This window comes from Physeter macrocephalus, chromosome 4 (genome assembly GCF_002837175.3).
Source record: "Physeter macrocephalus isolate SW-GA chromosome 4, ASM283717v5, whole genome shotgun sequence".
Classification (NCBI taxonomy): Eukaryota; Metazoa; Chordata; class Mammalia; order Artiodactyla; family Physeteridae; genus Physeter; species Physeter macrocephalus.
The window spans coordinates 792,538-805,687 of NC_041217.1; the positions used below are offsets into that span (position 1 = coordinate 792,538).

General features: G+C 60.1%; 1 protein-coding gene across 1 annotated transcript in view; it reads left to right on the plus strand.

Annotated features, from left to right (window-relative positions):
* The first annotated feature begins 2,661 nt into the window (after positions 1–2,661).
* Positions 2,662–13,150, plus strand: part of LMOD1 (leiomodin 1) — a 34,751-nt gene continuing 24,262 nt past the window's right edge. The window contains exon 1 of the mRNA XM_024130694.3: positions 2,662–3,175. Coding sequence (XP_023986462.2) covers positions 2,915–3,175 — 261 coding nt within the window. The 5' untranslated portion in view covers positions 2,662–2,914. The remainder of the gene's footprint in view (positions 3,176–13,150) is intronic.

The following is a 13,150-nucleotide window of genomic DNA, read 5'->3' on the forward strand; positions in this document are numbered from 1 at the left end:
AAGAAGTGGCCACGGCAGGCGGGGGCCTCTGATGCTGGGCCCTCCTCGGCAGGAGAGAACGGGCGGGTGGCTCGGGGCTTCTGGAATCGAGTTCTCTCCTGGGGCTGTGGACACTGGGGGGTCCCCAGCTCACTACCAAATACAGTAGAAAGGAGTCAGCGGAGCACGTGCTGACCACAGCGCCGTCCAGCCCGGGTGGAGGCGTCATGTGTGCACTTGAACAGGGCAGGCCTGGGGCTGGCCGCCCGTGAAGCCCGCGTCCTGTCTGCTTGCTTTTCTGGCTCTCCGGGGCTCTCGCCTGCTTCAGCCAGCCTCTGCATTTTTGTATTATATCTTTTTCTCATTGCGTGGCCCCCTTGTCTTTAAAAGGCTAAATGCTCTGTGCTAAATTTGGTCACACAGCGCTCCAAGATTCCCTGGAATGTCCTCAAGTTTCAAACAGCTCTGACAGCGAGGCAGGCCCGCCCCCGCCCGGGGATTGGCCGCTCCTTTCGGGGCCGGGCCGTCATGGGGCCTTATTGGCTGCTGGCTGGACCAGCCCGGGTCCACTAGCCCTGGGCTTGGGGAGGCTGCGGCTCCCAGTTCACACTTGGGCACCTGCAGCAGGCAGGGCAGGGGAGCCGAGGTCCTCGACCAGCTGGGGGTCTGCTCCGTCCAGATCAGCTCGCACCCCGTCCCGGCCCACCAGGACCTCCCCGCAGCCCTCGCAAGAGCAGCGGCCCACTTTGCCAAGATGTCCAAGGTAGCCAAGTATCGCCGGCAGGTGAGCGAGGACCCCGACATCGACAGCCTGCTGTCCACCCTGTCTCCTGAGGAGATGGCGGAGCTGGAGAAGGAGCTGGACGTGGTGGACCCAGATGGGAGCGTCCCCGTGGGGCTGCGCCAGAGGAACCAGACGGAGAAGCCGTCCACGGGCGTGTACAACCGGGAGGCCATGCTCAACTTCTGTGAAAAGGAGACCAAGAAACTTATCCAGAGGGAGATGTCCATGGATGTGAGTCTGGGGGGGGGGGCGGGGGAGGGGGAAGGGAGAAGAGGGGGAGGGGGGAGGGGGGAGACCCCAACACCACGATGAGAATGCTCTTTCCTTAGAAGAAGAGTTCTTGCTGGCAAAGGATTTAGTGTTTCAGAACCGATTGTCATCCCCTGAACTGGCCGTGTGAGCTCCTTACCCCTATTTGCTGTCTCATGAAGCAGAGGTCGGATGTGTTGGGGGGACCTGCACCCACGTATCACGCGGGGCTGCTAGCAACTTGGGAGCTGGAGGGGACGCCCTTGGGGTGGTCACTCTCGGGTTGACTCCACCCGGACGCCCACACCTGGCTTTTTTCCTTCCCATTCATCCCACCCTCCTGGCAGGAGGAGAGACTGGGCTTGCAGTCTCCTGCCAGCCCCTCCTTGTGGAGACAGCTCGCTTTCAAGGCCTCTGGGCATCTCGTGGCATGTGGACCATGGGAGGCAGCTGGTCAGATGGGCTTCCCAGGGCAGTGGAGACAGGCCAGGGTCTGCGCCTTCACCCACAGCTTCCGTCCGTCTCATTCCCAGGGGAGGTGGGGTCTGCACTTTCTGGAGGAGCCTCTTGAGGGAGCAGCCCTCCTTTGGGGGGTAAGGCCCCTTGGCTGGGGGATGAAGTTCTTTCCCAGCCACCAGGTGTTCTGCCACCAGGAGGGGACAGAGGAGGGGTAGGGGTGACTGCGGGGGAAGCGTCTGCGCATATCTAGGATGGGCTTAAGCAAAGTGGCTTTCTGGGTTTTTCCCGGGTTTCCGCCGTGTGCTCATATGTGGGTTTTCTTGGGACAAAGTAGCCTGGCCTCGGCCGGAGGACGACTTCGCAGACACCCTTCCTCCAGGTCAGGAGCGTCTGCTGGGGAGACTGTTCTGCTGTGTGCTGCCTCCCCACCCCCCCGCCTGGACCTCGCCGGCCACCTCCCTGTGCGCCATCACCTGAAACTCCCGCGAGGTGTCCGGCGGGGACACTAGCTGCAGCGCCCGCCGGTGGGCACGCGCGGCCCCTCGAGGATGGGGAGCAGGGGGCCAGGCTGGGGTAAGGTGGAGGAGCTGGTGCCCCAGCTCTGCCCCTGCCTCCCCGGCCTGTGTTTAAAGCGCTGCCAAAACACTGGTAGGGTAGGGGTCGTTTTGTAACGCACAGAAATACCAGATCACTATGCTGCTCTCTCTCGCAAGAAGTGGCCACGGCAGGCGGGGGCCTCTGATGCTGGGCCCTCCTCGGCAGGAGAGAACGGGCGGGTGGCTCGGGGCTTCTGGAATCGAGTTCTCTCCTGGGGCTGTGGACACTGGGGGGTCCCCAGCTCACTACCAAATACAGTAGAAAGGAGTCAGCGGAGCACGTGCTGACCACAGCGCCGTCCAGCCCGGGTGGAGGCGTCATGTGTGCACTTGAACAGGGCAGGCCTGGGGCTGGCCGCCCGTGAAGCCCGCGTCCTGTCTGCTTGCTTTTCTGGCTCTCCGGGGCTCTCGCCTGCTTCAGCCAGCCTCTGCATTTTTGTATTATATCTTTTTCTCATTGCGTGGCCCCCTTGTCTTTAAAAGGCTAAATGCTCTGTGCTAAATTTGGTCACACAGCGCTCCAAGATTCCCTGGAATGTCCTCAAGTTTCAAACAGCTCTGACAGCGAGGCAGGCCCGCCCCCGCCCGGGGATTGGCCGCTCCTTTCGGGGCCGGGCCGTCATGGGGCCTTATTGGCTGCTGGCTGGACCAGCCCGGGTCCACTAGCCCTGGGCTTGGGGAGGCTGCGGCTCCCAGTTCACACTTGGGCACCTGCAGCAGGCAGGGCAGGGGAGCCGAGGTCCTCGACCAGCTGGGGGTCTGCTCCGTCCAGATCAGCTCGCACCCCGTCCCGGCCCACCAGGACCTCCCCGCAGCCCTCGCAAGAGCAGCGGCCCACTTTGCCAAGATGTCCAAGGTAGCCAAGTATCGCCGGCAGGTGAGCGAGGACCCCGACATCGACAGCCTGCTGTCCACCCTGTCTCCTGAGGAGATGGCGGAGCTGGAGAAGGAGCTGGACGTGGTGGACCCAGATGGGAGCGTCCCCGTGGGGCTGCGCCAGAGGAACCAGACGGAGAAGCCGTCCACGGGCGTGTACAACCGGGAGGCCATGCTCAACTTCTGTGAAAAGGAGACCAAGAAACTTATCCAGAGGGAGATGTCCATGGATGTGAGTCTGGGGGGGGGGGCGGGGGAGGGGGAAGGGAGAAGAGGGGGAGGGGGGAGGGGGGAGACCCCAACACCACGATGAGAATGCTCTTTCCTTAGAAGAAGAGTTCTTGCTGGCAAAGGATTTAGTGTTTCAGAACCGATTGTCATCCCCTGAACTGGCCGTGTGAGCTCCTTACCCCTATTTGCTGTCTCATGAAGCAGAGGTCGGATGTGTTGGGGGGACCTGCACCCACGTATCACGCGGGGCTGCTAGCAACTTGGGAGCTGGAGGGGACGCCCTTGGGGTGGTCACTCTCGGGTTGACTCCACCCGGACGCCCACACCTGGCTTTTTTCCTTCCCATTCATCCCACCCTCCTGGCAGGAGGAGAGACTGGGCTTGCAGTCTCCTGCCAGCCCCTCCTTGTGGAGACAGCTCGCTTTCAAGGCCTCTGGGCATCTCGTGGCATGTGGACCATGGGAGGCAGCTGGTCAGATGGGCTTCCCAGGGCAGTGGAGACAGGCCAGGGTCTGCGCCTTCACCCACAGCTTCCGTCCGTCTCATTCCCAGGGGAGGTGGGGTCTGCACTTTCTGGAGGAGCCTCTTGAGGGAGCAGCCCTCCTTTGGGGGGTAAGGCCCCTTGGCTGGGGGATGAAGTTCTTTCCCAGCCACCAGGTGTTCTGCCACCAGGAGGGGACAGAGGAGGGGTAGGGGTGACTGCGGGGGAAGCGTCTGCGCATATCTAGGATGGGCTTAAGCAAAGTGGCTTTCTGGGTTTTTCCCGGGTTTCCGCCGTGTGCTCATATGTGGGTTTTCTTGGGACAAAGTAGCCTGGCCTCGGCCGGAGGACGACTTCGCAGACACCCTTCCTCCAGGTCAGGAGCGTCTGCTGGGGAGACTGTTCTGCTGTGTGCTGCCTCCCCACCCCCCCCGCCTGGACCTCGCCGGCCACCTCTCTTTGCGCCATCACCTGAAACTCCCGCGAGGTGTCCGGCGGGGACACTAGCTGCAGCGCCCGCCGGTGGGCACGCGCGGCCCCTCGAGGATGGGGAGCAGGGGGCCAGGCTGGGGTAAGGTGGAGGAGCTGGTGCCCCAGCTCTGCCCCTGCCTCCCCGGCCTGTGTTTAAAGCGCTGTCAAAACACTGGTAGGGTAGGGGTCGTTTTGTAACGCACAGAAATACCAGATCACTACGCTGTGCGCCGGGAACTAACATAGCGGTAGCATTTTAGGTCAGTGATAGTTTATTACCCTGTGGGCAGGGTCCAGATGCAGCTCTGACGTGCTGGGTAGATACTACCACCTTGATGGGAAGGAGAGGATGCGGGGACCTGCTGTTGGGACACACACGGAAGGAAGCAAGACGCTCCCGGGGCTGGCCTCTCTGTCAGCGCCCCAGCGGACCCCTGGCACCCAGTCCCCAGGCTCTGGGCCCACAGCTGGGAAGGTCTCCGGAGGCGAAAGACAAGCAGGAAACACTCCTGATCCCAAAGCGAGGCGTTCGGGCCGCGGGGCACGTGAGGGGCTCACCCGCGCAGGCCTCCCTCCCGGCCAGCCAGTTAGCACCAGGTGGACACTTGTCTCGCGGGCAGAGCCCGAGTCAAGGGACACGGTGACGCCTGTGGGGAAGGCGCCCCAGGCCTCTTCCCTTGGGGAGAGGCTGTCGGTCCTCCACACCCCACACCGCTTCCTCCCCCAGGCCGGGGGCCCAAGCAGCTCGGCGGCTCCCGGGCCGTGGGCAGAGTCACCCGTGTCACCTGCGGAGGGGGCACAAGCCCGGGGACGCGGCCTCGTCAGCACCCTTAGCAAACCTCGAGCCTGGTACGAACTCTGCTTTGAAACACGTGGTCTGAGAACCGGTGTCCCGCACTGTGACCTGCCTTGGTCTCCTCATCCCCTCAGCGAGGGCTGGAGCGTCCACCTCATCGCCTTCATCGGGCCTGTTCGAAGCCAAAACCGCAGCTCCAAAGTGTCGGCTCTCTGGGTCAAGAAGCCCAGGAGCCGTGGGGCCGGGAGGGCGGTGCTGGAGCTGCCTCTAAGCAGAAGAGTAAGAAGCCGGCGTCACCTGACTTCATGATGCGGTTGTGGGCGCACTTTTTCTTTTTTTGTATTTATTTAATTAATTTATTTATCTTGGCTACGTTGGGTCTTCGTTGCTGCACGCGGGCTTTCTCTAGTTGCGGTGAGCGGGGGCTACCGTTCACTGCGATCCTCGGGCTTCTCATTGCGGTGGCTTCTCTTGTTGCGGAGCACGGGCTCTAGGCGCGCGGGCTTCAGTAGTTGCGGCACGTGGGCTCAGTAGTTGTGGCTCGAGGGCTCTAGAGCGCAGGCTCAGTCGTTGTGGCGCACGCACGGGCTTAGCAGCATGTGGGCTCTTCCCGGACCAGGGCTTGAACCCGCGTCCCCTGCATCAGCAGGCGGATTCTTAACCACTGCGCCACCAGGGAAGCCCGAGGGCATACTTTTTAAAGGATCCTTATCTTTTAGATGTGGACACTAAAACACTTATGGGAAAAAACCTGCTACGGCCGGGGCGGGGCGGGGGGGGGGGTAGTGGGCAGGGTATAGATGACGAGACTGTCGGCTGGTAGACAGTTGCTGATGTGTTGAAGCTGGCGGTGAGTCTGCACTGTGCTATTATACTCATCTCTCTACTTCTGTGTATACGTTTCAGATCTTCCATAGTAAAATGTTGTTTGTTTTTTTATTTAATACATAGAGACCAAGAGTGGAAGGCAGGCCCAGTTTGGGTCCTGAACTCTGGCTCTTCCTGGGGCGGGGTCCCCAAGGTTCCTATGCAGGCTGGGTGGGTCTCGCTGTGGAAGGGACCTCGCTCTGCTTCTCCCCCACCCCCTGCTTCCTCCAGGTCAGCTCCTATCTGTCCTTGGGTCTCAGGTACCACTTCCTCCAGGGAGTCTTCCCTGACTTGCCCTGCCCCTGGGCAGTGTCAGGCACCTTGCCTGATCTGAGCCCTCCAGCGCCACTGTGCCAACGCCATCCCGACCCATCCTGTCCTCCCGTCACACTGTTGCCAAGTCTGCTTTCTTGTGCAGCTGGTGTGGTTCTGGAGAACACGTGCTAGCTCGGCCCGGTGAGCAGGGGGTCAGGGTGGGCTTGACAGAGCTGACCCCTGGCTCCCTCCCTCCCCCTAAAGGGGCAGAGCCCTCAGCCAGTGTGTGCCATCCCGGTCCTCCCGCCCAGGTGGAAGACGGCCCTGGCAGGTGTGTAGCCAAGGGTTCAGTGAAACCCTCGTCCTGGCTCAGGTTTCAGGAACCGGATCCCAGCGGGTCAGCCGTGTGTTCTCTTTCCTTCCCAAGTGGGAAAGAAGACCTCCCGCCTGCCTCCCCGTCCTCCTCCCTGGTCTGCCGGGGGCTGGGATTAGCACCTGCGCCCAGGCAGGAGCGGGGGCAGCTCAGTCAGGGTGGAGGAAGCCCTTCTGGGTTCTCCCTCGGGGAAAACTCGAGCACCTCCGTGAGCCGGTAGCTGCTGGGCCCAAGCCTCTGAGCTCCCTGTGGTCCCTGCCCCGCAGCCTCAGCTGCCGGCCCAGCATCCGTGGACTCCCCGCAGGGACGGGAAAGCGGAAGCGCCCAGCAGCACCCGTTGCCCTTTGCCGTGTGCACTGACCGGGTGGCGTGGCTCCTTGCTGGAGGAGATTAACCCCTGTGGGTACACAACCAGAACAGCCCCGGAGGCCGGGCGGAGGGGGCAGGAGAGGCGACGGGGAGGCACCAGCGATGGCCCGGCCAGCTCAGAATCTCACCCTGGATCTGAACGCTGCCTCTGTCCACCGGGAGTGTGAGAAAGCACACTTCTGCAACTAGGTGGTGGGGTCCGCGTGTGTCCGTCTTAATTGCTGTTCTTCCTCGTGTATTATGTAGTTTCTCCTGTAGGTAGAGAATATTCAGTTTAATGGATCTTCAGCAAGTGAAGCTCCCGCTCCCACCCTTGGGCTGCCCCTGGCGCTTGCCCTCTCGGCGAGGCAGCAGAGACACAGCTTGGCTGGATGGGCCGGGCGGAGAGGGAGGCAGGACCACGGAGAACCGAACACGCGACAAGTGCAGCAGTGCTGGGGGATGCAGGGGCGCGGGGCTTTGCTACCAGATCAGGTAGGCCGGGGCTTGGGGTCCCCAGGCTGAGCCAGAGCCCGCACCCACCATCTGCTCCCATCAGCCTCTCCCTCCACCCAAGAGACTGGAGCATCTGTGTCGGACATCTGGGGGCGGGGGGGTTGGTGATATTCGATGCCTGCCAGGTCGGATAAACAGGAATAGCCTTTCCAGACCAGCCTGAGCTTGTTTACCAGACCTCTCCTGGCACAAGGGGGGAGGAAGACGGGTCTGGATTCGGGGCCTGTCCCCCCAGGGCTTGCTGGCCCAGGACACGGGGGTGGGGGGAGCCCCCGGTGTCTGGAGCCCGAGGTGTCCAGGACTGACCCAGCTCCTGTCCCTTACGAGCCAGAGAACTCACCAAGTCCCCTCAGGAGGGAAGCACACTCTCAGCGCTGAGGACCTTCTAGACCACAGGCCTCATTAACGTGGCTTCCTGAGTCGACCGTGTTACCCGTCAGGTGACCTTGGAGGGTTGCTGTGAGGTTAAATTGGACCAGGTGCTGAAAGTGGCACAGAGACCTTCCCCTCCTCTCCCTGAATCCTGCAGACTTCGTGCCTGGGTATTCGCCAAATCAACTTTTTCTTAATCTCTCGTGAGGCTAAAAACTGCTGCCGGTGGCAGAGAGGAGCTGATGGATGCGGGGAGAGTGGCCCCGAGTTCAGTAAAGGGGGAGGCAGGGAGTTTAATTACTTCCTGCCCCAGCCCCGTCCCGTGGCCTGGTTTCTCCAGAGCCTCTGCCTAATTATTTTACCCCCAGGCTCAAGGGCTGAGGCGCAGGGCTGGACGCTGGTGGGGGAAGGGAGATGGGGGAGGTTTTGGGCCTGTGAACCCTCCTCGTCTCTGGGGTCCACGGCAGAGAGGACCAGCTGGTCGTCCGGACGCTGTTTACAAACAGCTAGGAACAGAACGGCCTCCTGCCCCCCACCCTCTCCCTCCCACCCCCCTCTGGCCTCCCCAGGAGGGTCCACAGCCCCTTCAGGCTGTCGCATCAGTGCCAGCAGGACCCCGTCCTGACCTGAAAAGTGGAACATCCCGGGCGCAGAAGGTAGCGAGTCTGGAGGTCAGAACAGGGTCTCCAGAGGCAGCTGGACCTGGATTCAGACCCTGTCCCTTTGCCTTTCTGAGCCTGAGATGCCCACCCACAAGATGGAAGTAAAGCCCACCATAGGGCAGTCGTGAGGTTTAGGCAAAATAGGGCACGGAAGGCATGTGGCAGGGAGATTTCCCTGGCCCTGACGGTCCAGTAGTTAAGACTCCGAGCTTCCACTGCTAGGGGCACAGGTTCAATCCTTGGTCGGGGAACTAGGATCCTGCATGCCTGCTGCCATGCAGCGCGGCCAAAAAAAAGAAGGCACTTGGCAGGCTGGGGGCTGGGGGCCTGGAGGTGGGGCCTTGAGCTTTGCTCCGCCCTCACTCTTTTTAGGCAGGGTTCATGGATCATGTTTGTGTTTCTAAGTAGGGAGGCGGGTTCCACGGAATCATTGATTCTCCAGCTCTTTCGTGGGTCCCCAACAGGCCCTTTCTGAACACTAGGAGACGGTAGTAAGACGGAGAGGCCCTTGGCCCTGAGCTCACATTCTAGTGGGTGAGACAGATGATACTCAGAGAGACCATATACACACATCACATGTAACATCTGTTTGTTACAAAGAATAACCTCGTTTCAGGAAAGAGTATATAAGCAACAGTCTTGGTGGGGGGGGATTCCTACCAGGGGTCACAGGGAGGACACTGCCCAGAGGCGACGGGACGGTCTAGAAGGAACAGCAAACACAGGCCTGGGGTGCTGGCAGGTGTAGCCTGTCAGAGGGCGGGCCAGGCCCCGTAACTGGAGCAGTTGAGCGGGGGATGAGGCCAGGAGTAGGCTGGGTTCAGGTGATGCGGGGCGGGTTCAGGTGATATGGGGCGGGGTTCAGGTGATACGGGGCGGGTTCAAGTGATGCGGGGGCGGGTTCAGGTGATGCGGGGCGGGGTTCAGGTGATGCGGGGCGGGGTTCAGGTGATACGGGGCGGGCTCAGGTGATGCGGGGTGGGGTTCAGGTGATGCGGGGCGGGGTTCAGGCGATGCGGGGCGGGTTCAGGCGATGCGGGGCGGGTTCAGGTGATACGGGGCGGGGTTCAGGTGATGCGGGACGGGTTCAGGTGATGTGGGGGCGGGTTCAGGTGATGCGGGGCGGGTTCAGGTGATGTGGGGGCGGGTTCAGGTGATGCGGGGCGGGTTCAGGTGATGCGGGGGCGGGTTCAGGTGATGCGGGGCCTTACAGGGCAGCAGTGGCAGCTTGGAGTTTTATTCCACGTGGGGTGGGATGGCATTGGAGAGTTTTGAGCAGGCGAGAGATGTGGTCTGATCTCCATTTTCAAAAGGAAATGTATACACTGCTATATTTAAAATAAAATGCTTTTCCGTGAAAAACGAAATGAAAGGATCCATTGCTCTGCCGGCTGTGGGACGCACAGAGGGCAGGAGGGCAGGATTGGAGGAGGAGGGCTGGGCAAGAGCTCAAGGATGGTTCAGGGAGAAGTGGTCAGATTCAGGAAATACTTCACAGTAGCAGAGCCAGGACTGGCTGACGTTTTTGGGGAAAGAGAGGAGTGAGGTGACCCGTCCTGCCTGAGCTGCGCATATATCTGGTGCCGCTTACTGACGTGAGGAGGGGATTTGAGCAGATGGAGAATGCTTGTGGAGCTTAGCAGCCCCCAAGGGGAGTGCTGGGTTGCAGGTGTGAGTCTGGAGCTCAGTGGGGAGATCCCGTTTGGGAGCCCCAAGCGTAGAGGTGATGCTGAAAACCCTGAGCCTGGAAGAGGCACTTGGGCAGCGAGGGTGGGTGAAGAGCCAGGGCCGCGGACCACGTCTCCGTCTCCGTCCCTCCCACGTTTCAGGTGCTGCAGAAGGAGGAGGGGCCCTGAAGGAGGCTGGGGAGGAGGGCGGAGGCGCGGAGCCGTTTCTTAGAAGCAGGTGAAAGGGGCTCCTGGGGGGCGGGGGGACGCCACGTCTGTTCCTGCTGAGAGATTCCGTAAGGTAAGACCCGAGGAGGATGGCGGGGCCGGCGAATGGAGCGCACAGACACTCTTGTTTTTTCTGCATTTTGTTCTAATGGGAAGCAGCTGGAGGTAAACATGGATCACGGGAGGAGTTTTAAAGGGATGGGCTATGACAGCGTGTTCGGTGCTGCCGGGAGGGTCTGTGGAGAGGGAGACCTCGATGGCGGGACGCACCACGGTGGGGCCTCACCTCCCACACTGGGGGAGGCGCGGAGGGGGGCACGATGCGCCAGGAAGGCCAGTCGCGGGAGGGGAGGGGAGCTTGGCCTCTCACACGTGGCCAGGTACCCGGGCTGCTCTGGGAAGACACGGCGCGGCCACGCGGGGGTGGATTGAAGGGGAGAAGGTGGGAGGCTGGGGTCAGAGGTCAGAGGTTACGCCTCAGGTCCCAAGAGAAATGCTCAGTGCTTCCTGGTGAGGTAGGGACACTCGAGACGCCCCAGACGTGAAACCCGGCCTCGAACATCAGCAGCAACAGCTGCCAGAGCTGTTCCAAGACCCAGTAGACTGTCACTCCGGGGCATTGATCCTCTGTCCCCAAGGCCACCGTGGCCAGCGGGAGGCGGGGGCTCCGGGCCTCTGGGCGTGGCTGGCGGTGGGAGAGCCCCGGGCTGCAGGCCAAGCAGGGGCCCTGGGCTCCTTCCCGGCCAGACGGTTCACCAGCCGCGCAGCCGCACGTGAGTTCCGAACGTTTGCCAGCTTTACTTTCCTTCATTTTATTCTTGTGTCTTCCCTGTAGCTCATGGACAAGAGTGGATGTTTTTGCCAGCACACGTCTTTATTGAAATATAAAATACGTACAGAAAAGTGTACAAAACACAAATACAGACTTTCCCAAATTCCCACAAAGTGAACGAGAGCTAGAGCGTTGCCGGCGCCGCGCACGCTTCCCCCCCATCGCCGCTCCCGTGCCGCCCACGGGAGCCCCAGCCTGACTTCTAACCCCAGGCTCAGTCTGGCCCGTTTAAAATCATGTATTGAGAGTCACACAGTGTGTGTCCTGTCACTCGCCTTTATGTCTGTGAGATTCACCCGTGTTGTCTGTAGCTTTGTTTGTTGTTGTTGTTTTTCACTTTCACCGCTACGTAGTAGCCCCTTGTATAAATATGCCATAATTTATTTATCGTTTCACCGTGAGTAGACGTACGGGTTGTTTCCAGCTTTGGGGATATTACAGACCATGCTGTTATGGACACTTTTGTACGTTTTTGGGTGCACTTATGCCTTCATTTCTGCTGGGGATGTGCCTGTGAGTGGAATTGCTGGCACACAGAAAACGCGTCATGAAGTTTCCATTTCTTCGCCTGCGACTAGAGGTGATCCTGTCTAATTTGGAGTCTCTATGAGGGTGGGGCACACAAGTTTGCAGAATGTCTAACGTAGCGATTTGCAAACAGGAGGCGTTTAATTAAGTGATAGCCACCGTTGTCATTTCTCCTGGGGCCCATCCTTGAGGGCGGCCGCCTGCCTTCACGTCCTGGGACACATCCTGCCCTCCCACGTGCCCGCCAGTCACTCTGTTGAGACCTGGATGCTGCAGTGAGGCCCGGGTCAGGTCTCTCCACCCCCGGACTATAACTTTGCCAGAAACCGTGGCCCCTTCCATCCTTGGCCCCAACGTGGACAGACTTCTCATCAGTGTTTGGAGCCTTTCCGGCTCTGCTTATTTTCCCCTTTAGCTTCCATCTTACTCGGTCCTTCTCAGCATTACCCTCGGTTCTCATGCTTCGGCCCCCACCTTCATCACCGGGCCGGCAGGAGACTAACCCTCTGGCGTATGTGCCCCGCCCCACAGCTGCTCCCCAGACCTGGAGAGAATGACGTAGCGGGTACGTCGGCGGTGCCCGCGGCCAGGCCCTCAGGCTGCCTGGAAAACCTCTGCACATCCCTCTCTTCTTCCAGAAGTGAGCCTTCCTCTAGGAACCCTCTTGTCCCAGCTCTCTTTTCACCCTCTGCAGATGACCTAGCGCCAGGTTTCACTGAGAAACTTGAAGCCTTCGGGTGAGAATACCTTCAAATTCCTCTTCTGCTACCTGAAAACTTGTAGGCGTCCATGTATGTAATCTTGCCCCTTCCCTCCCATCTCAGCACGGAAAAGACGGCCCTCCTCTGGACCAGGCACTGTTTGGATTCTGTTCTCTCCTGTGTCCTCTGCAACCTTTGCTCCCTTAAACACTGGTTTTCTCTCAGTCAGTCTCTCTCTGTCTCTGTCTCTCTGTGTCTCTCTCTGTCTCTGTCTCTGTGTGTGTGTGTCTCTCTCTCTTTCTCTCTGTCTCTGTCTCTGTCCCTCCTTCTGTGTCTCTCTGTGTCTCTGTCCCTCCCTCTGTGTCTCTCTGTCTCTCTGTCTGTGTCTGTCTGTGTCTGTGTCCCTTCCTCTGTGTCTCTGTGTCTCTGTCTCTGTCCCTCCCTCTGTGTCTCTGTCCCTCCTTCTGTGTCTCTGTGTCTCTGTCCCTCCCTCTGTGTCTGTCTCTCTGTGTCTGTCTGTGTCTGTGTCCCTTCCTCTGTGTCTCTGTGTCTCTGTCTCTGTCCCTCCCTCTGTGTCTCTGTCCCTCCTTCTGTGTCTCTGTGTCTCTGTCCCTCCCTCTGTGTCTGTCTCTCTGTGTCTGTCTGTGTCTGTGTCCCTTCCTCTGTGTCTCTGTGTCTCTGTCTCTGTCCCTCCCTCTGTGTCTCTGTCCCTCCTTCTGTGTCTCTGTGTCTCTGTCCCTCCCTCTGTGTCTGTCTCTCTGTGTCTGTCTGTGTCTGTGTCCCTTCCTCTGTGTCTCTCTGTCTCTCTGTGTCTGTCTGTGTCTGTGTCCCTTCCTCTGTGTCTCTGTGTCTCTGTCTCTGTCTCTCTCTTTTCTCTGT